At 36.9% G+C, this 24,596-nt stretch overlaps 2 protein-coding genes across 2 annotated transcripts in view; both read right to left on the bottom strand.

The window, feature by feature from the left end:
- SOHLH2 (spermatogenesis and oogenesis specific basic helix-loop-helix 2) overlaps positions 1 to 15,549 on the bottom strand; it is a 75,776-nt gene extending 60,227 nt beyond the window's left edge. The window contains exon 1 of the mRNA XM_058548011.1: positions 15,467 to 15,549. Within this exon, the coding sequence (XP_058403994.1) occupies positions 15,467 to 15,538 (72 nt within the window). The 5' untranslated portion in view covers positions 15,539 to 15,549. The remainder of the gene's footprint in view (positions 1 to 15,466) is intronic.
- Positions 15,550 to 15,994: 445 nt separating this feature from the next.
- CCDC169 (coiled-coil domain containing 169) overlaps positions 15,995 to 24,596 on the bottom strand; it is a 52,228-nt gene continuing 43,626 nt past the window's right edge. The window contains exons 7-9 of the mRNA XM_058548572.1: positions 23,454 to 23,536; positions 16,862 to 16,966; positions 15,995 to 16,094 (exon numbers count right to left, since the gene is read on the bottom strand). Coding sequence (XP_058404555.1) covers positions 15,995 to 16,094; positions 16,862 to 16,966; positions 23,454 to 23,536 — 288 coding nt within the window. The remainder of the gene's footprint in view (positions 16,095 to 16,861; positions 16,967 to 23,453; positions 23,537 to 24,596) is intronic.

The following is a 24,596-nucleotide window of genomic DNA, read 5'->3' on the forward strand; positions in this document are numbered from 1 at the left end:
AGATGGATGCTCTTTGTAGTTCGCAAGAGTAAAAATATGCTACTTATGCTGTTGATGAAAAACTGAATACTATAAATTATAAAATATGACAAGAATAATTCTACATAGAGAAATATATTTAAAAACTTGCACTCAAAATTAACAACTCAAACCATCTCTTACAAAATAGTTTTCCAGTCATTTAAAATTATTAGCATTCATAGTATATGCTTTACATTATTCCTCCCAATTAAATTATAATTGTGTATTTTTCACAATATGCCTATATCCTGAATAAGTTTGTAAGTAATACAGTATACATGGTCTGTTTAAATGAACTCTTATCAAGAACCGATGCTTAAAACGTTTGGAAATTTTCCATCCAGCTATTTTATAGGAACTGTTATAAATAAGCTATGTCCAAAATTGTTGCTTACCTGGCTTGTTCTCAAAGACATAAAAATTTACAACTCGATGGGACCCTAGAGATTACCTAATTGTCGTTCCTTTTCAAAGGTGCTGAGGCCCAGAGAATGCTCTCATAAGGACTATAACCATGGAAGCTGAAAGAGACTTAACTAATTTCAATCATTTTTACTTAATAATTTTTTACATTTAGTAATGCACTAAACTCACTTTTTAAATACAGTAGTCCTCCCTTATCCATAGTTTTGCTTTCTGTAGGTTCAGTTACCTGTAGTCCACCAAGGTCTGAAAATATTAAATGGAAAATTTCAGAAATAAATAATTTATAAGTTTTAAATTGCATGCTGTTCTGAGTAGCGTGATGAAATCTTGTGCCGTCCTGCTCCATCCAGCCCGGGATGTGAATCATCCATTTGTCCAGGGTATCCACGCTGTATACTGCACCCTGCCACTGGTCACTTAGTAGCCCTCTTGGTTATCAAGTTGACTGTCGTGGTATCACAGTGCTTGTGTTCAAGTCACCCTTCTTTTACTTAATAATGGCCCCCAAGTGCAACAGTAGTGATGCTGGCAATTCGGACATGCCAAAGAGAAGCCATAAAGTGCTTCCTTTAGGTGAAAAGGTAAAAGTTCTCGACTTAATAAGGCAAGGAAAAAAAAATCATATGCTGGGGCCAGTGTGGTGGCACAAGCGGTTAAGTGCTCACGCTCCGCTGCGGTGGCCCGGGGTTCGCTGGTTCGGATCCCGGGCCGCACCGACACACTGCTTGTCAAGCCATGCTGTGGTGGCGTCCCATGTAAAGTACAGGAAGATGAGCATGGATGTTAGCCCAGGGCCAGTCTTCCTCAGCAAAAAGTGGAGGATTGGCAGATGTTAGCACAGGGCTGATCTTCCTCACACACACACAAAAAATTGTATGCTGAGGTTGCTAAGATCTAGGGTAACTTTTATTACAGTATAGTTATAATTGTTCTGTTTTATTATTAGTTGTTGTTGTTAATCTCTTACTGTGCCTAATTTATAAATTAAACTTTATCATAGGTGTGTATAGGAAAAAACATGGTATATAGAGGGCTCAGTACTATCTGTGGTTTCAGGCATCTCCTGGGGGTCTTGGAACGTGTTCCCCATAGATAAGGGGGGACGACTATACATACACCTTTACACACCATGCTTGCACTGTCTTTGGAATATTAAATTCAAGAGTCTACCACAACTTGACTAACTATTAAGTTCCATTATAGAATTATAAACAACATATTTTCATAATGTTAACTGAGGAAGGTGATTTATTTATTTTTATTTTTTTGAGTAAGATTAGCCCTGAGCTAACATCTGTTGCCAATCCTCCTCTTTTTTTTTGCTGAGGAAGATTGGCCGTGGGGTAACATCTGTGCCCATCTGAGGAAGGTGATTTTTGCTTCCACTTTTGCCATCTTCCCACTCCTCCTTTCAGGCAATTCATCATAGAATAGCCAGAATGATCTTTTAAAATACAAATCAGAATGTTAACTCCCTTTCTCAAAACCATCCACTCAGAAAAAAGTCTAAATTCTTTTCCATGTCCAACAAGACTTTATACCATCTGACTCTCCAACCTTATCTCTTGCCATTCTTACGAACTTTCACAACCTCTAGTCACACTGCCTTCTTCCTAGAATGCCAGTAAGTGCAAAGCTACACTTTGCCCTTGTTCTTCCTTCTGCTTGGAATGTTCTTCCCCATTCCCCCCTCCCCCACATTTCTCCATTTCATTTAGATTTCTGTTATGATGTCATCTCCAACACTCCCCATCAAATAAAGTAACTTCTTACTTTATTTTTCTTTACATCATTTTTCTAATGTTATATAACATATTTATTTGTTTTTACTTGTCTTTCTCTCCTCTCTAGAACACAGAATTTGTTTGAACTACCCACTACTATCACCTTGGCCTAGAAAAGTGTCTGGCTCATAGCAGTCACTTAAAATATTTGAATGAATGAATGAAAGTTATTTTAGTAGTTGATTGGTGTATGTGGACTTGGATTTGGGTCTTTCTGGCTCCAAGCCTACAATCTGTCCTCTATTTCATATTGCCACTCATTCTGTAGTGAAAGAAAAAGAAAAAGTTTGGAGGGAAGGATAAAATATTGCATGCACCGAAATGACAAGCTTGGTATCTCAAGGCTGGAACCAAAATAAATTGTGTTGGTGGTGGCACAGGAAAGATGGGAAGATCAGTTTTAATCCTGTCCTTTCCCTATGCAAAAATGTGCAGAGCTCCTCTGCTTATCAAATTAAGTTCTCATTCCTCAGTGTGACATTAGGGCCCACATTATTGTATTATCTTGCCCCAATCTGGTTTTCTACATTCAGCTTTTAATCAAGCTGACTAGTTTCTATTTCCTGATGGTGTCCTGGGACACTCCTGATAGTGTCTCCCCAGCAGGCCCCAGTGTGGGATGCCCACAAGCAGATAGAGTAACCTCTTTCCTTGGAACTGTAGCGCTGATGAGATGAATTACCTGAAGCCTTGAGAGGTCCTGAGCTACCTTTAAAGGATAGCATTGTTCACTGATTTGGGAACTGCCCTGGATATTTCTTCTGATCCTCCCCGGCTGCTAATTCATGTATCCCTTGGTCTTCTTTGGTTCTGACCTCCACCTAAAGTCTTCTCCTGTCCCATTATACCTGCATCAAAGAGGATCGGATGCCTCCTGCTCACATTCCTCTTTCCTACCTCTGGCACAGTTCTCCTAACCTGTGAGTTCAGTTCTGACAACTGCGTTGGGTAGGATTTAGCACACTTACCCCTGAGCATTCTTAGTTGTCCTGGCTTAGGGTCTCTCCCACACTACTCTCTGACTCACACTTTCCTTTTGTGGTTCATCTGGGAAGACAACAGGAAAATCCTCAAAATATTCCTCATTCCATCTCACGCCTCTGCTCAACAATTAGGACTCTATTTCAGTAGCGTGATAAGGCAGAGATTGTTTTACTAGACTTTATATCCTAGTAGCTAGTATATAGAGGGTGATCAATAAATACATGTTTTCCCCAATGAGTTAGGGACCATTGCCCGTAGGCAGTAATACAGGTCAAAAAATAGTACCAACTTCTAATGATGCCTTGCAATCGACTGCACTAAGATGTGACAGTTTTCTCATCATCCAAAACACCAATTCACTTTCAACAATAGGGTTTAGTTCTCCTGAATTAAAATGAGGAAGATTTCCCTCACTTTAGCCACAAGTCTTAGCTAGGAAATGTGGAGCTTTACCAAAGTGACAACTATGGTAAAGCTTTACCAAACTAACTATGGATGACTGGGCTGTCACACAAGGTGCGGAGTGAGGCTAGGCACTGCTACTTCGATTAATTTGGAGGACATCCTCCCAGGGTAACAACACAGCAGAACCATTAGAAGCTGCTCCCCTCGAGTCATTGATTACGGCTCTCCTACCTGAGGAGATCACCGAGTTACAGAGTAACTAATTTTCCTTTAGCCACAATGACTGCCGACTTGAAGTCAGGAGGAATTTCTACATCACAAATGAGTAAGACAATCTTAAAGGAGAGAAGTTTCTGGTATGTGAAGGTGTGGGATGAGGTGAAGAAGAAAAAGTGTTGTTCACATTTTCCTTGTGAATACTTAGATGTATACTAACATGAGTTAAAAGTGAGCTGCAGTAATTTTTTCTTATTATAAAAAATGTCATACATATCCAAGAATACATATACTATACATATATTATAGATGTACAATATAAAGTATATGAATGCATATGTACTTCCCACCCAGCCTAATAGCCACTACCAATAATTTTGAAATCTGTTATGTGCCTCTCCCATCCCCCTTTCTCTCTCCCAAGACATAAAGACTATTTATTTATACTTTTTTTTTTTTTTACTGGTGAATCCTGAAGGGACTGTGCTGTGAAAGAGAAATAAAACTTTATGTTAAGCCTCTGAGTTGATAACTTGAACTTAGGTGCTTCACTAACAAAATACTAACACAAATAGCATGGCAATAACTTAGCAGGTCTGCAGTGGGAGGCAGGGAAACACATACGGAGGTGGAAGTCGGGAGATCCCTGCTATGTCTGCTAGGTCTGCTATGCAGACCAAGTGCTTACCAAATCTGGGTCAAGGAAAAGATGTTGAAAAGAACCTGATACTAATGTGTGCTGGATGTTACTGGCTGCCTTTGACAAGGCAGAAGAAAAAGATGAGTTTGGGATACAACTAGCCAGTTTGCAAGGAGAGGTAAAAGGGAAGAGAGTCTAAGGGAGAATCTAGAAATTTGAGACATCAAAGGGCATTAAAGGGTTGGAAAGGCCAACTACTTCTAGACCTCAAAAAGTAAGAGGTAAGACTGAGAAGGGTTTTGAGCAACAAGAGGCCACTAAGACAGCCTTGTGGCAAAGATCAGATTATAGGTGTTGACTTCACACCCTAACCTATTATTTCAAATAGCTGCAAGGTAGCTGCCATTAGGTAGAGATATAAACCAAAGAACCAAATCATGCTCTGAAATTACCATAATTATATATGGAATTGACTACTATTTTGATGGAATTATATTATCTAAGAAACCGTAAACTTGGACTAAAAAGCTTTTGACTCTTTGAACTATAAAGCCACCTCTGGGCACCCAGGTTTGCTCAAACAGAAAATGAGCTCCAAAAACTGTGCACTCCCAAAGCAGAGCCTAATCTCCAACACCATTTCAAATATGGGCAAGAAGATTGAAAAGGAAGAAACTTCCACAGAGTAGAGCCAGAGCCCACCGAGAAAAGTGGACAAGAACATTCCTTCCCGAAAGCAGAATCAGAGCCTAATCAAGGAACCTGCCCTATTCCCAGGGAACAGGGCTTTCATCATGTCTGCCTAATGGGATTACATAAATGCTATGGACCAGTGATGCTGTGCGTTCTTCCTTTTCTGAGCGAAGTGGTTATGGGTATCCTTCCCCACTCAGACACTGATTGGTACATTCCACAGTTGTTTGAGCCTAGCCTGTATTCGGCTATCAGATTGTACAGCATTTGTACCAAGGCTTAAAAGAACAGTATCCTTGGAAGACAATTGATGGGAAAGCAAGAAATTCTATTTAGTAAAAAAAAAAAAAAAATTCTAGTTATGTTCAGCAGACTGGAAAATATGCTGAGTTAGAATCAATTTAAAAATAGCAATTGATATTCTAGAAGCTGACCCAATGATGCCCACAGGCCAGGGGCCATCACTATCAATGAATAGCTGAATTTATCTCTATGTAGCTTCAAAGAAAAATATAATTATCTACTGAAAAAAAAAATCCAAACACCTGTAAGCCTTACTAAAAATATTGTTTGATACTATATTAGTGAGCATAGGCTAACTGCTTCAACAAGTAAAACCCAGATCTCAGTAACTTAACACACACACACACCCGCTCACTCACAAGGATTTACTTTTCACACATCCCACAATCAAATGAGAGTTAGCAAGGTGAGAAAAATGGATCTGCTATATGCAATGATTCAGGTACCTAAGTTTCTTCCATCCCCTGGGGCCTTGGAGTTTACTTCTAGACCCTCAATATCCACCTGTCAAACAAGATTTAAAAAGAGCACAACCAAGAAGGATTACCTAGGAGGTTTTAATGGGCCAGTCACAGAAATGACATATGTCATGTATGCCTAGATTATATTGGCCTGAAGTTGGTCGCAGGGCCACACCTAGCTGCACACAGTGTTTCACACCTATATCTCTAAACACAGTAGCGTACACGCCATATACTACTAACAGAGCATTTCACACATATATCACTAAAAAAAGTAGTGCGTGTACCATGCACTGGTAAACAAAGTGTTCCACACATGGAAAATGTAGCCTAGTTCTGCGTCCCGTAGAAAAAGGAAACTGCACATAGCAGTCTTTGCCACAGTCCATCAATTTGATCATCAAATATCCTTTTGCTCCTTTCTTCCCAGAATACATTACCACCCCACCAGAGAAGACAAGACAAAGCCCTGTCCAATCATTTTATCCAGTGCAAATTTCAGTGATTAAGGTGAGAAAAATATATTTAGGTGATAACATAAGAAAATGTTATAGACTCAAAGTAAAATGAATTTTTATATTGGATTAAAAACATTTTCTTTGCTGTTTTGATGCTTTAGGTTTAAATGGATGGATCCTCTACTTCTGGCCTTCGTGGATTATCAGGGGCAAGATTTAGCCTCTTGCTGTGAACAAACAGAAAACTGGACAGAAATATGTGAAATAATTGTTTACAGATATTAAGAAACATGCACCATAAGATTGTGATCCCTGAGAGAAATAAAGTGAGCCCTACTATCACTCTAGATTTCTGCCTTGCATTCCAGACCTCAGAGCAGGACAGTGATCCTGTGGTAGTTTCACATAGTTGAGGAGACAGACTGGAGTTCATGGAGGCTAAAGTAGCTGAAGTTGCAGAGCAGAGCACTGGAGAGAAAAGAGTTATACAAAAACAGAATTCCAGAAATCTACATAGGGACCTCTGAAGTTTTTGCTGGACACTAAGACACATAAGCTTAGAGTAAAACTCTACAAGTTTGGGCAGAGTGCTCACAAAGGGCTAAGAGAAGTCTGAGCTCCAACCAGAGTTGAGTGTCCTTATTGATCACTCACGACATTTAGTAGAGACCACAATAGCTATGCCTTAGGAATGGGGCTAAACTATCTCTAGGTTAAAGATTACTCTATGCCCGCCTTAACAAATGCCTGAAAAGATTAAATTGAACTGCAAGTAACTTACTGCCTAGAAGAACAAAGCCCAACAAAATCTATAACCAACAATGTGAAATGACCAATGTCCAACAACCAATAAAAAATTAGTAGATATGACAAGAAGCAGAAAATAAGACCCAAAACCAGGAGAATCAGTCTCTAGAAGCAGACCTAGAAATGAGAGAGATAAAGATAAAGGAATTAGCAAATAAGCATGTTAAAATAGCTGTTGTAACTATATTCAATTATTAAAGGAAAACATAAATACAGTGAGAGAAATAGAAGATATAAAAAATACAGAACCAAATAGAACAATATCTAGTGGTCTACTACAGGTAGTAATTAAAGTCCTGGGAGGAGGGGGAGGCAGAAAAATAACTTGAAAAAAATGACTAAAAATTTTCCAAATTTGATGAAACTCAAAACTCACAGATCAAAAAAGCTCAATGAACTCTGTGCAGGATAAACACAAAACCACATGAAGGCTCACTAGGAGAAATTCCTAAAAATGATAGAAAATCTTCAAAAGAGCCAGTTATAAAAGCCACATTATGTACAAAGGAACGAAGAAAATCGCACACTTCTCATCAGAAACTGTGGATGTCATAAGACAATGGAATGGAATCTTTAATGTGCTGAAAGCCTAAAACTATCAATCTAGCATGTTCCCTTCTATTCCAGAAAGATTCCTCCCCTCCCTCTCCTCCAACCCCTGGAATCATCACTTGTGGGTACTCCTCTTCCTTTGTAGAGTTGACCATTACTCTACACACCAGTGAAAGTATCTTTCAAAAATGAAGGTGAAATGACTTTTTCAGACAAACAAAAGTAGACAGAATTCATTGCCAGCAGACTTGCACTTCAAGCAGTGTTAAAGGAAGTTCTCCAAGTGGGAGGAAAATAATACCAGATGGAAACTTGGATCTACACAAAGGACTAAAGAATGCCAGAAATGACAAATATGTGAGTAAATATAAATTTAAACAGATGGATTTCCAAGGCAAGTTATTGTGGTTTATTAGAATAGTGGGGTCAAAGTTGATCAAAAAAATGACAGCAGTAGTACCTCACACTGGATTAGACTTAAGAGTTTACAAACACCTTCACATACATTAACTTATTATATCCTTATAAAATCTGTAAGATTGATATTACCATCCCTATTGTATGGATGGGTGTGTAGTGAAGAATTCAACTTCTTCACCCAAAGAGAGGTCTGGCCTTAGCTCTCAGCTACTGGGAAGTGATTTCCAGGCCCGTAGACTATTTTGCTTGATAGGAGTGTTTGCCTAGAGGTTTTGACTACCAGACAGCCTAACAATGTGATTTATGATGGGGGTTTTGGGCCACCATGTGGTATCAGCTCTACTTCTGGAAGGCTGGAAACTAAAGATCTGCCATGCTGGGAATACGTGATTGAACCCCTATAAAAACTCTGGACACCTAGGATCGAGTGATCTTCTCTGGTTGACGATACTCCATGTATGTTGTCACACATCATGGCTGGGAAGTGTTGTCACTGTCTAAGACTCCACTCCATGTGGCGAGGACAGCTGGAAGACCCATGTTTGGACCCCTCCTGGACTCTGCCCTATGTGTCTTTCCTTGACTGATTTTTATCTCTATGCTTTCTCTATAATAAACTATAATTATGAGTATAACAGCTTTCACTGAGTTCTATGAGCACTTCTAGCAAATTATTGAAACTGAAGGTGGCATAGCAACCCCCTAAACTTACACTTGGGGTCAGAAATGAGGGCAGCCTTCTGTGGACTACTGTTCCCTCTAACTTCTCAGCTATCTAAACTCTCACAATGGGGTTAATGAGAGGATGATAATATCAAACATTTATACAGCTTACTATGTGCCATTTTATATGCTTAAGAGTCTCAAAATAGGCCCAGTGTAGATACCAAATGGAAGATTCTCATAATGGTTAATGTTTTGTTGCCACATCTCAAGAGAAGAGGTAAGATTTCTCTTCTAAAATCAGTACCCTGCATTCATGGTTTTCCCCTTCACTTCTTTAGTACTCTATCACATCATACAAACTAGGGCTATATTTAATGAGAAAAATTATTTTAGTACAATGTCCCCATATTGCTCATTTCACTTTAGTTCTTGGCAGGTTAGCATTATAAGAGTTACTCCCAAGCTAGTGTTCCTATTCTTAAGGCTCTGATCCTTGGGCTGTTAGTTCACACTTTGCTACTCCATTATTTCTTACACAAGTCTCTTTAATTCCATAGGTCCTTAAGTATCCTTAAAAAACCCTTACCTGTGTTTAGGTCCACCTTTTCATTACAAATATTTACTGAGCATCCAAAATATGTATGTCCCTGAACTGAGTCCTGATGGAAATACAAAGATGAATCAGATATGGCCCTATCCTTCCAGAAGCTAACTCTCTTGTAACAGAGAAAGACATGCAAAACATAAAACAAAATAAACCTATCATTCAGGATAGAAGGTGATTAGAACCACAGAAGTGGCATAAGCAAGGAAGTTAATCATAGGAGTTCAGTTAATAAAGAGGTCACTTCTAGTTAGGGAGATGAAAGGATTCTCTACATCCATCATCAGTAAGTATTATTAACTGACTCTCAACACACCAGTATGACATTTTTATCACCTTTTTTCTCTTTTGTCTAGCTATCTGACTATAATAAAGGCCTTAACTAAGTGGTATACTGAGAAGAAAAAGGAAAGAATGGAGGTAAAGGAAAATATTCTCCTTGAAAGCTCCTTAAATCCTAGTGTGGTTATTTCATTGACCTCTGCCCACTATTTACTTATTGTTTGCTCCAATTCCTTTAACCTTATCTAGACAAATTACTGCTGTCATCGGCTTTCAAGACTTTCTTAGCTATTTATACACTGGTAAGTCAATATACATTTTTTAGATACCTGACGCTTTGTGATTTCTATTCTTATTTTTGTTACATTAAGATATCAGAATTGTTTCAATAAAAAAGTGTTTGACCACGCCCCCTTCCCTGTCAGCACATGTAAAAGTATCGTTGAAATCAATTAGTTCTATCTTCATTCTACAGGGTAAAAACTTAAGACAGGAAAGTTAAGTACGCTTCCCTAAGTTATACAGCCTGTTAAACATATTCCCTTCTCCCACTCCGTAAGTCTCCCCCTCCTCTCCACCTATCTGTAGATCATTGTTTGGAGCCTACCTCACCTTCCTCTGTAGAGCTGGACAGTAAATTTGTATAACAGAAACACATCTTTTGGCATTATCAGTAGACTAGAGTCCCCTTTTGTAGCCTCTCCTATAGATATTTTTAAATAGTTAAAATCATATTGTATGTAAGACTTTGTACCAATGTGTTAACATTCTGATATTAAGTCCTCCCGTGATATTATAAACTCTGTTTTGGAGCTATCCATTTAAGTTAAAATGTATTAAGTGCATGTCATATCCTAGGTACTAACTGGTGACAAATGATGAATAAGATTGTTCATTATATGAAAGTGCTGGAGACAAAAAACACCGAAGTGCTTCAGAATGTAGGAAATACAAGAGAAGAAAGAATTTTAATATAAGATAGCAAGTACTAATTGCTGCATAGTATTCAACCATGTGAAAGTATCATAATCCACTGAGGAAATCTCCACTTTTTGATATTATAAATAATGCTGATAAAATGATTGTGCTGTGTTTTCTATATGCAAGATTTTTCATTAGAATAGATTACTAGAAGTACAATTATCAAGTCAATGTATGAACATTAAGGCTACTCAAGAATATAACTGAATTGCTTTCCAAAAGAATTACATTAATTATACTTTCACCAGCAGTATATTAGAACTTTTAAACTTCAGATACATTAGCATTGAAAATTATCATTTTGAAAACCATTTTATACATGAAAATGGTATCTAATTTTAGTTTACATTTAACAGCTGGCCATTAATAATATGACAGCTGATTTCATTAGTTTTGGCTACCAGTAAAGCAACAATGCTTTTGAAAGTCCATAGCTACAGCCTACGTGGACACAGCCTATATGATTCAATCAACATATATTTTAGGAAGATATTTTTGTCTTCATTTCCTTATCTGACAAATGAGCAGGGAATCACAGTATCTTAGCATCAGAAGGGTTATCGGCACTCTGTGAATCCAACTTCCACCCACGGCAGGAATCCTCTCTCTAGTATCCCCGACAAACGGTCACCTAGCCTCTGTTTGAATAATTCCAGTGATGACAGACTCACTGTTGGGTAGGTCTACAGATAGTAATACTTTCCCTGTAACTGAGACAGTAAATACGAAATTGCTTTGATAAAGTTAAAAGGATGGCCTATAAATTCAAGACTTTTCTAATTCGTAGGTCAGATCCATCTGGTGTTAACTTGCTTTAAAAATAGTGTCCTACTGTCAATAATGATGTGATCTTACATTTAAGCAGTGCTTTATTATTTTAAAGGTACTTTTTCATACCTCAATCATGTTTAGTGATTTTAACAGCAGTTTTTAGTATTCTGGTATACTCTGCTCTGTTTAAACACCAAAATCCTAGCATTGTTGTTGATATAATTCTGTTATGCTGGTATTTTAAAAAATGAAAAATCAAATTATTTACATTTTGAAATAAATATGGCTCAATTACTCAATTTGTGAAAAAAAAAGACATATAATATATGGTCTCTAAGTCTCGGCAGGTCCTCACTTGTGCACATAGGAAAAAGAAACCAGATAGTGTTATTCATAAGCTTCTGTTGCAAGAATAATTGTTAGTCCAAAATAAAGAATTTCTTGGGCCCGGCCCTGTGGCTTAGTGGTTAAGTGCGCACGCTCCGCTAGTGGCAGCCCGGGGTTCGGATCCCGGGCGCGCACCGACGCATCGCTTCTCCAACCATGCTGAGGCAGCATCCCACATACAGCAACTAGAAGGATGTGCAACTATGACATACAACTGTCTACTGGGGCTTTGGGGAAAAAAAGGGAGGAGGATTGGCAATAGATGTTAGCTCAGAGCTGGTCTTCCTCAGCAAAAAGAGGAGGATTGGCATGGATGTTAGCTCAGGGCTGATATTCCTCACAAAAAATAAATTAATTCATTAATTAAAACAAAATAAAAAAGAATACAAGAAACTGAAACTTAACTGTAAAAAAAAAAAAAAGAATTTCTTGTTCAGGAGAATAGAACATCATAGTGCCAAAACTGATATAGGTGACTCTTCTTTGGAATTTCCAGCTACACATGATAATACTAATGATGATGATTTAAAAAAACTAGAAATAATTTCTTTGAAACAAAAACATAGCACATAGGGGCCGGCCCCGTGGCTTAGCGGTTAAGTGCGCGCGCTCTGCTGCTGGCGGCCCGGGGTGCGGATCCCAGGCGCGCACCGACGCACCGCTTGTCCGGCCATGCTGAGGCCGCGTCCCACGTACAGCAACTAGAAGGATGTGCAGCTATGACATATGGCTATCTATTGGGGCTTTGGGGGAAAAAGTAAATAAAACAAACAAACAAAAAAAAAAACATAGCACATAGTAAATCCTAGTCCTTGAATATGGCTCTCTACAAATTTTTTTAAAAAATCTAATCCTAGTCAAAAATCAAAAGATGTTTTACAAATATTACTACAAGGTTATCAAGAAGAAATGGGATTATTCAAAGTTAAAGAAGTTAAGGAAATATTGGGAAGTAGCATACAATCCTCATTATTCTTCTGACTAGTGTAGTATCTGAAAGAGCTTCTTAGTTGGAAGATTCTGCTCAAAAACATGCTTTGACTCAACAATAGCACTAGTGACAATGCATTTTGACTTCTAAGATCATATTTTCTGAGAAACATCAAATAATATTTCATTAAAATGTATCCACTAATTTACATTAAAATGTCATATGTTTAACATTTGTTGTTTTATAACAGCTTTATCGAGGTGTAAATCACATAACATGCAATTAACCCACTTAAAGCGTACAATTCAATGGTTTTTAGTATATTCACGGAATTGTGCAAACATCACCACAATTAATTTTAGAACATTTTTATCACCCCCAAAAGAAACCATGTACGCGTTAGCAGTCACTCTCCATCACTCACCCTCCACCCATCCCTGCCAGTCCTAGGCAACTACTACTCATCTACTTTCTGTCCATATGGATTTGCCTATTCTGGACATTTTGTATAAATGGAATTATACAACATGTGATCTTTTGTGACTGGCTTCTTTCACTTAGGCTAATGTTTTCAAGGTTCATCCATGTTGTAGCATGTGTCAGTATTTCATTCCTTTTTATTGCTAAATAATATTCCATTGTTTAGATGTACCACACTTTACCCAGTCATCAAGGTGATAGACAGTTGGGTTGTTTCCACTTTTTAGCTATTATAAATAATGGTGCTATAAATATTAGTGTACACATTTTTACATGGACATAGGTTTTCATTTCTCTTGGATATATACAGAGGAGTGGAACCACTGGGTCGTATGGTAATTCTATGTTTAACCTTTTGAGGAACTGACAGACTGTTTTCCAAAGTGGTTGTGCCATTTTACATCCCACCAGAAGTCTATGAGTGTTCCAACTTCTCTACATCCTCACCAATACTCATTATTACCTGTCTTTTTGATTATAGCAATGTTTGATATTTTGTAATACATTTTAGACATTTAACATTTTTAAATATATTAAATATGATTTTACTAATTTTTTGCTTTATGAATACTGAACTCTTTAAAAAAACAAATACTGATATTAATACATATTTCAGTATTAAACAAAATAAAGACCTCGAATTATCATTTTTGTTCCGGTTACTTCAATAAATAATTGCATTTTCTTATAAAACTACGTGACAAATTACTTTCAGAGCTTAGAACTAGGTAAAGCTTTTTTTCTACCTGTATATTCCTACAAAAATATGAGAGCTAAGTCGTTCCTTCTTTGTACCGATTGCTAGAAAGCTTACAGCTAGAGCTTTTCTTAATCAGGAATACAAAACTTTAACTCTTATTTTCATCTTTTATTTTGTGGGTATTGTTTTTATACCTCTATATTTGGTAAAAGCTAATGCACATTCTTTTTAGAGGGAAATAGGGTACAAAGAAGTAAACAAATAAATATGTAGTAAGCCCCCTTGACCTGCACAACCATCCCAAGGCAGGAGTTAGGGTAAATATTCCCAACTCTACAAATGATGAAAGGGAGGCAATGCAATTTACTCAGTCAGAGCTTAGATGTAGCAAAACTGATATTAGAACGCAGATCTTAGAGAGCCCCCCATTTCAGTTCTTTATACTATCCCACCAACATTCCATCACTCTGTTTAAGACAGACATTTTCTGACATCTGGAAAATATCTCAAAGTAGCTCCTGTAGAACTAACACTTAAAGATGATAGAGTCCCTGTAGTAAGACACACAACTAACATATCATCCCCACGATTGAGATAACTTTAAATGTTCTTCAATCCAATCTCCATAATGGCTTAGCTCTGTATGATAGAAACAAATTTATTTTTCAGTGGTGATTCTGTGATTAGTACAATTATTACCAATATTTAAATTATCTACTTATTTATTGCTAAGAAATATGGTCCAAGACATAAAAATCTACTATTTGTTTAACAATATGGGTTATAGTACCTGATATCTGTAGTTAGCTTAAGAACAGGGGAAAATATTTCCAAACAGTTCCCATGTAGAATAATTTACAGGAAGTTACTTTATATTTCTCTGCATTACATTTTAAAGTCACATAAAAGAATGATTTGGCTGTGTGAAATTTATGTGTTCTTCCTTAAAGAAAGAAAGTGAATGTCTATAGAGATAGTTATAGAAATGCATTTGGTATTCATTACTGGTGATACTGAATAGAATTTAGGTTTTAGTGCCAGATATTAGGTGAGAACACCACTAGCTGGAAACTATACTTACCTCTGGGTGATTTCTGGAAATTCAGAGTCCAATAATTTCACTTATTAAGTTGGGCAAATAAATCATATGTATGTCCCAGACTTAAGTGATAGTTACAAAACAGTCTAAACATGAATAGGAGAACTCAATAAACTTTATAAATGCCTTAAAAGAACCCTTCTCCTACCCTCATTCTATCTCTACTTCTCGACTTGAGTATTGTGAACACTTGCAAACTTTGGTACAAAGAACTAGGCCATCACTATGAATTAATAAACATCACAAAATGAGTTACAACACCATGTGCTAAGTAGCAGGACCTTGAGGCTGAATAAGTAATGGTTTTCTAGAATAGTAAGAAACCTTAGAAATTGTATAGTTTGACTCAGTCATTTTACAGATGTGGGAAATAAAGATGAGGTGAAGGAACTTACCCAAGATCTCATAAGCAAGGTGGAACTACAACCAAGAGGATTCCTGATTGAAGGCTGTTTCCACAATACCATGATGGTTCAAGTCAAAGTTTAAAATGCATTTGATTTGCAGCTTTGTCTAAAGCTTTTTAGTTTTTAAAAAAACTGAACATGATATAGTGTAAAATAGCAAAGAGTTTTGATGAACTCACATTTTTAGCTAACAGCCAACTAGAAACCGAATATAATAGCAATGTTACTATCAGACCAGATCATGGATATATTAAAAGCAAGTGTAATGATGCCAACCTTCAGGCTTCCTAGGATGTTTTAAAAATCATGAGCACTGCTATAAATATTTTAGGGTCACTTGAGAAAATTACTTTTATGCAGCCAAAGGGACAAACTTCTGGAAGAGGAGCTAAAAAGAAGTTTGACAGTTTTTTCTTATCTATTTCATTCCCTGAAAAATGTGTTGAACATTAACTTCACAAGGTGAATATTACAAGTGAAAAAAAGGAAGAAATAGAAATCCACCCAGTTTTCGAATCATGAATTGAGTTTTGGAAGATGGTTTGATCTTGTAATCTTTTTTACTGGTCCTCTCTTGGCATTCATTATCTGCTGATTAACTGGATTATATCTTCCCCTGAAAAAAATAAGTGTTAATCATGATTTTTCAGTCACCATTGTGTACAAGAAAAACATTATATGCCATATAGGGAAAACTATATATTGTACCTAGTTCTCCCAGCCCACAGTCCTTCACATGGAAGTCTCCCTGTGCAGATTTCCTGCTTCCAATACAATCCTAGGCAGCCACATGTCATACTACATCATCTCACCATGGCTAGAGAGGCAACCTACCCAAGATCAGATAATCCAAAGGCTGGGAAGCAGCCCATGAGGTGGTCTAATGTGGAAAATTCTGTCCAAAAAGGAATGAAATGGACCATTCTAATATTTGCCCCTGGAAATTTGAAGTGAAGCTAAGAAAATATACAGAGAAGCCATGAGGTAGACTAGGGACAATAAAGAAATAAGGATCCATGAGTAAGCCAAAGATATAACTTAGCTAAAATCATAATAAAATTGAAGCTATGACATACCAAGGTCTGTGATATAAAAGAGACATAGAAAGTGAAGATGGCAGTCAGTAATGAGAAGAAAAGAGAAGTAGAGACTGAACGAGTGGTTGGTTATACTGCAAATAATACTAGCAACACATTTATAGCACGTAATCTGTGCCAGGGACTGTTCAACTGCACTACTGCTGGTTTTAAAGCTTCCTTGAATTATAGGTCTAATGTCTATAGGCCCAGTTATATTGGAATTCTGTTTCTTGGATTTCCATGGGACCATCTTTTCCTTATTGACTTATGTATCTTTATAAAACCAACCTCCCCACACTCTTACTTGAGAAAGTAAGAGTCAGCTTCAATTTCCTGCAGTGTACTTTCAAAATCACTCAGGCAGTAATGGCAGTAGAAATGACAGAATAAGACCTCCAAAAATTCTTTCCTTCAAAAAAGCAATGAGAAAATTGGCAAAAATGATCAGAAGCAAATTTTTCAGAACCCTAGAAATAACCAAAGGCTTGCAGCAATCCTGGAGAATTTATTAAACACACACACACACACACACACACACACACACACAGCTGAAACTCAGTAAGAACACTGAGCTTTGTCACTTTTTTTTTTTTTTTGTGAGGAGGACTAGCCCTGACCTAACATCCGATGCCAACCCTCCCCTTTTTTCTTGAGGAAGATTGGCCCTGAGCTAACATCTGTGCCCATCTTCCTCTACTTTATAAGGGATGCCGCCACAGCATGGCTTGACAAGCAGTGTGTCGGTGCGTGCCCGGGATCCAAACCTGAGAACCCCGGACTGCCAGAGAGGAGCGTGTGCACTTAACCACTTGCGCCAACAGGCCGCAAGCTTTGTCACATTTTACCTTGCTCTACTCCCCCTTTCCAAGTTCTGTGGTATCCCTGTGATGAAATCAACAAACTGATCCTAAAATTCATATGGCAATGAAAGAGACTCTGAACAACCAAAACGATCTTGAAAAAGAATAATAAGGTTGGAGGACTCACACTTACCAATTTCAAAACTTACTGAAAAGTCACAGTCATCAAGACAGCATGATACTGGCATAAGGAGAGACTTATAAATCAACGGAATAGAACTGAGAGTTTAGAAATAAATGCATATGTTTATAGTTAACTGATTTTTTAAATGGATGCCAAGACAATTCAATTGGGGAAGAATAATCTTTTCCACAAATGGTGCTAGGATAGACACACAAAAGACTGAAACTGGACCCCTATCTCACACCATATACAAAATTTAACTCAAAATGTATCAAAAAGGAGCTAAAACTATAAAACTCTTAGAAGAAAACATATGTATAAATTTTTGTATTCTTGGATTAGGCAACAATTCTTAGATATGATACTGCAAGCAACCAAGAAAAAAAATCCTAGGAAGCCAGGATCAGTTGGACTTCATCAAAATCAAAACATTTGTACTTCAAAGAAGGACGTCATCAAAAAAGAAAACAAAAACCTCCACAGAATGGGAGAAAATATTTGCAAATCATGTATCTGATAAGGTCTAGCAGCCAGAGTGTTATAAAGAACTCTTACAGCACAACCATAAGACAACCCACTCAATCAAAAAATGGGCAGAGGACTTGAATAGCCATTTCTCCAAAGAAGTTATGCAAATGGCCAGCAAATACATGAAAAGATGCTCAATGTCATTAGTCCTTAGGGAAATGCAAATCAAAACCACAATGAGATACCACTTCACATCCACTAGGATGGTTAAAAAAACAGAAAAAATATAGTAACAAGTGTTGACAGGGATGTGGAGAAATTAGAACCCTCATACATTGCTAGTGGGAATATAAAATGGTGTGCCACTTTGGAAAAAAGTTTGGCTGTACCGCAGAAAGATAAACAGAGTTACCAGTTGACCCAGCAATTCCATTCTTAGGCATATACCCAACAGAACTGAAAACATGTATGCACACAAACTTGTGTAGGAATGTTCATAGCAGCGTTATTCATAATAGTCAAAAGGTGTAAACAACCCAAATGTCCATCAACTGATTAATGGATAAATAGAATGCGGTATATCCAAAAACTGGAATTTATTCCACAAAAAGGAATGAAGTACTGATACATGCTCCTACACGGATGAACCTTGAAAACATCATGCAAAGTGACAAAGTCAGACACGCAAGGGCACATATTGTTTGCTTCCATTTATATGAAATAAAAAGAATAGACAAATCCATAGAGACAGAAAGTAGACTAGTGATTGCCAGGGGCTGGGAAGTGGGAGGGCTGGGGACTGACTGCTAATAGGTATGGGGTTTCTCTTTGGGGTGATGAAAATGTTCTGGAATTATATAGTGATGATGGTTGCACAACTTTGTCAATATACTAAAACTCAATGAATTGCACACTTTAAAAGGGTAAAATTTTTGGTATGTGAATTATATCTTAAAAATATTTTTAAATGTTGTACTTTGGGAATAAACCATTTCTTATGTTAAAATTTTTTTTAGTTAAATAATGTTCTAGAATAATTTCATCTTCTGGTGTAATATAGAATTAATCACAAGCATTCAATTATATAGTATTTAATTAATAGTTCATTATAGATATTTATTTGTTGCTACACTAATTGCTTTTATAATACTTTAAGAATGTTTTAAGTAGCTTCCTAAACATGAACTGTTTCTAAGAGATCTAACTGACATGATGACACTAATCATCAAGCTGAGGTACATCACTCTAAAAATATATTTAATCTCCTAGATATCTTTTAGAGCGGTGGGGTTTATTTATTTATTTATTTATTTATTTTATTTTTTTTTTGTGAGGCAGATCAGCCCTGAGCTAACATCCACGCCAATCCTCCTCTTTTTTTGCTGAGCAAGACTGGCCCTGGGCTAACATCTGTGCCCATCTACCTCTACTTTATATGGGATGCCGCCACAGCATGGCCTGACAAGCGGTGCATCGGTGCACGCCCGGGATCTGAACCTGGGCCGCCAGCAGCAGAGGGTGCGCACTTAACCACTATGCCCCGGGGCCAACCCCTAGAGCAGTGTTTTTTGAACTGCAGAATGCAACTCATTAGTGGATTGATTTAGCGAATTACAATAGCAACATAAAAAAATAGAACAGAATAGAAAATATCAGTATGCATCGCACATAGTAAGGGTAAGTATTATTTCATAAATTGTTTCAGTGACATATAAATATATATTGGGTATACTGGGTCACAATATGCTACCAGTCACAGTCAACAAAATTTGGAAACCATTTTACACTCCTGAGTATTGTGGTTTTTAAACAAATGACACTGGCTAAGACCCTTGCAAGATTATGTTAGCATAACAGTGTTGTGTAGATTTGTCACTCGCAGTTTCAAATTATTGTCATATGTCTTATTCTCTTCCCACAAATCAATTCTTTGTAACTTAGCTAATTCTTTATATTCAACAAAGTACTATACATTGAAGAAGAAGAAGAATAGCTAATATTTATTGAACTAGAGAGTTTTCAATAAATTCTAAATCTCATACTAACCATTCAATTTGGGTTTCACCAACCCCACGTTATAGGTGAATAAACTGAGCCTGAGAGAGGTTACTTATACAAAGCCACATTAAATAAGTGGCAGAGGCAAAACTTGATTCAAGTCTATCTGCTCTGAAGCCAATGCAAATTTTCACTTACCACCTTACTTCTCACTATTTTTTAAAATACCATACTGTATCAGATACTCAAACATTTACACTATTATTTTGACTTGAGAGCTTCCACAGTCTGTCTACTAGATGGATTTTTCTCTTAATTTTACTCTTTTAATATAAAGTAATTAAAAATTATTATAAAGTACACATATTCTGGGCCGGCCCCGTGGCTTAGTAGTTAAGTGCGCACACCCCGCTACTGGCAGCCCGGGGTTCAGATCCTGGGCGCGCACCAACGCACTGCTTCTCCGGCCATGCTGAGGCCGCGTCCCACATACAGCAACTAGAAGGATGTGCAGCTATGACATACAACTATCTACTGGGGCTTTGGGGGGGAAACAAAAAAGGAGGAGGATTGGCAATAGATGTTAGCTCAGAGCCAGTCTTCCTCAGCAAAAAGAGGAGGATTAGCACGGATGTTAGCTCAGGGCTGATCTTCCTCACAAAAAGAAAAATTAAAAAAATAAAAAAGTACAAATATTCTTGTTTTCATTGGCTGCCCCAATACTATCCTACAAAAACAAACACAAACACTAAAGCAATTAGACACAAGTATTCCCTTAATTATTACCTTGACTTTTCCTATACACATCTAGTTCCAAAATAAGAAGTTCTGAGTTTAAATTTTTTTTTCTATACCTATTTAAAATTTTTATCATTATTTCCTATATAAGTTATCCACAATCCCATTCTACTGTTTTGTATTATAATTTTTATCTACTACTACAGGTAAACATTTTCCTATGTCAGTTACATATTTTCCTAGAATGCAGTTTTTTGTAACTTCATAATATCATTATAGTTTATTGAATTATTCCCTTAACGTTGCATATTTTGGTTGTGTTTTCTCCATTCTAGCTGCTTTTCTTATCAAAAGGATGTTCCCCTACACTCTGTCTCTTAATGAGTCCTAGAATCAATTTCTCTCAGGGCCTTTTATCCCAGGGCAGTAAGGACTGCCTTGTTATTTTCTTCCTCTGGGGCCTTTAATCACTCTAAAACTCTTCATAAGCAGAAAAAAAGCGAGGCTGCACACTAAAGAAAAAAATAAATCTTACAGTTTTCTACTTTTAGGAACCACTGCTTTGGTACCAGCTTTTGAGCTCCTTGCTTGCAAGAATATGATTTTTCATAGCTAATACATGCCATGGGTCACAATCAATAAGGTTACCTAGTAACTTGTCTAGAAGCTTTTGGCAACTTCCAAATCTCATCCTAATGAGACCATTTCTCATATCTATCTTAAAAAGCCTTTTTTGAAATCAGTTTATATAAGGATCTCTAAAATATATCTTTCAACAGCAGTATAGAAATCTTGCTCACTCGTGGCCATGATTCCACATAGCAGGAATATAATAGCTAATAGTCAATCAGGCACTATCCCTCTTTGATAGATTTTTTAAATAAAATTTCACAGTTAAATGGGTATTTTCTAATGCTCTGATTTATTCCAAACATTAGAAAAATTCTGTGAGTCAATATTTTAACATGTGCGTATATGAGAATATTAACCAAAGAAACATTAAGAGCCACTAAAAACTTGATTTTTAAAACATTGTTTTAAGTATAACACATACAGAAGAGTGCACAAAACACAAGAGTACAGCTCAATGAATTCTAATAAAGCAGATACTTGTGTAACCACCATCCAGTCAGCACACATAAGATTGCCATCACACTGGAAGACCTCCTCGTGCCCCTGCCAATTATTATTCCCTTTCTCCTTCTCATTGATAATCACTATCCTGTCTTCTGACAGCACAGTTTAGTTACCCGTCTTTGAATATTATATGAATAGAATCATATTGTATGTATATAGTCTCTTATTTCTGGCCTCTTTCAGCCAACACTGTGAGAACTATCCATAATGTTGTGTGAACTGTAGGTTATTTGTTTTCATTTTTGTTATTATTTATACATATGAATATTTGTTTTTACTGCTGTTATTCATATACATGAATAATATATACAATATAATATATGGTATAATATATAAAATATAATATAATAGATTGTATAAGATATATAATACAAAATATATAATATATACAATATAAAAATACAATATATAACATATATAGTATATAATAATATACAAATAATAACATTAATAAAAAACAAATATTTGTATATATTGTCAACCCTACAGTCCATACCATTTTAAAATATAGAGGAAATTGTGAAAAATCATATCATCCATGTAGTATAGATCATTAAAAGTTTTTGTAATAGACACTAAATATAAATAATACATGCACTCTGCCATTAAGGTAGATAAGACAATAGAAAATGTAGGTATGTTGAAATGGAAAGACAAGATCTTATTTTCATTTTTGTCTATTTTGAAATTCCTCCAAGAGACAAAAGTGGAGACTTCTTGTGGGTAGTGTAAACATAATCTGCAATTCAGGAATAATTGAGGCTGATGACCTTAGAGATGGCAACTGAAGCCACGAGTAAATGGGATCATTCATTAAGAGCACATAGAGAAGCAAGAGAGTTGATGATATAAAATTGGGAAAGCAACTTTTAAGGGATAGGAGAATCAGTAAAGATAGATAAGGCCATTATTTAAACAATAGGAAAACCCAGGAAAAAGTACTGTCATGAAAGTCAAGAGGGGGGAATATTCAAAAAAGTGAGCATAGTTAGCAGTATGAAATGCCTCAGAGATGTCTACTACCAGGAGGCCTGAAAAGGAGTCATTGTATTTGGCTATCAAGAGGTAAATTGTGTCAGGGCCCAATGGTGGGGTCAGAAGCGAGCTGAAAGAGGTCAAGGAGTGAAAAGCAAAGGCAGTGAGTATATCCACTCTTTCATGAAATTTGGCTGAGAAAAAGAAAGCTGAGGTAATAATTTTATGAGGATAGTCAGAGTAAAATAAAAGTTTGTTTTTGCTTTGTCTTGGTGGAAGCAATGAGCATGTTGCAAACAAAGGATAAGCCACAGCCAATGGAAGAGAGATTAAAAATAAAAGGGGAAATAATTACTAAGTTAGTCCTACAGGCAGTGGATAGACTTGGGAAGAAGTCTGAGATCCTTTTGAAGACAAGAGGAGGGACAGGAATGGTGGATAAAGATGCAGATACGTTTGAAGGTAAAAGGAAGACAGATGGATTTCATACCTGATAAACTCTCTTTTCTTTATGAAGTAAAATGTTAGATCACTGGCTAAGAGTGACAACTTTGGGCACGTTGGACGAGAAAGATGGAATTCATTCATTTATTTACGCAGCAAATGTTATTGAGCATCTACTATGTGTCACCACTAGATGCGGCACTGGGGTACAAAGACAAGTCATGGTTCTTACAATCTGTTGGGGAAACAGCAAAATAAATAGATGATACAATTCACCGCCTTGGCAGAGGTCTGCATAGGTGCTTTGTAAGCATACAGCACATACAACTAATTCAGGCTATAGGGAGCCCCACGTGGAAGAGGAGCCAATTAAGAGCTAGAGAAAGGACATTCCAGGCAGAAGGAGCAGCAAGGGCCTAGGTTATAAAGCAGCACGAGAGACCTAAGAATTGCACATATCATTGGTCTGGCTGCAGTACCGGGTGAGTAGGGACAAGGCTGGAGAGCAGGCACTGGTGTCACAGGGGACCTCGCAGACCACACTGAGGAGCTCTGCTGAGATCCTTTGGACAATGCAAAGTCACTGAAGGTTTTAAATGAGGAACAACACCATAACATCTGTATTTCAGAATGATCACTTGGGCAGCAGAGAAGACAAATGAGTACGGTGGGGACAAGACTTTAATAGCTATGCTGTTGAGATTATATCTCAAGTCTAGATTTAAAGCTGGACGCTCTGTTTTTAAATGAACAATAACAAAATAAGAGTTGTCAAAAAAGGCAACAGAAATAGCTGGATAGTCTGGAACCTGTTATGAGGAATGGCTAATGTAATTTAATATTTTAGTTCAGGAAAAAAAAAAAACTATAGGAAGACTCAGAGTTGTTTTCAAATCTTTGAAAAGTTGTCATACAGGAGGGGAGTGTGGAATTGTTCTGTGTTCTTCAGAGGATGGAACTAAAATGAGTGGATTTTAAGGAAGCTTCAAGGAAGGAGAATAATGAGCATCATAAGATGCTTTAACAATTCTAGAATTGCCCGACAATGAAAACAGAATGCCCTCAGGTTCCTTATCTATAAACAAAAGCATTATATTCCACAACCTCTCAGATCCATTGCTAAAATTCTATGTTTATGGGAATAGAAGTTATGTTTATTATCTGTTGCAAAAAACACTAGTCAGTCTTTCTCCCTGACTTTTAAGTCATGCAGTGTACCTGCATATTCTTAAAAAGCAATGTCCGTGCTGTACACACACTGTGTAAATTATAAGAATTTTGAGATGTGGAAACTC

This window comes from Diceros bicornis, chromosome 9 (genome assembly GCF_020826845.1).
Source record: "Diceros bicornis minor isolate mBicDic1 chromosome 9, mDicBic1.mat.cur, whole genome shotgun sequence".
Lineage (NCBI taxonomy): Eukaryota > Metazoa > Chordata > Mammalia > Perissodactyla > Rhinocerotidae > Diceros > Diceros bicornis.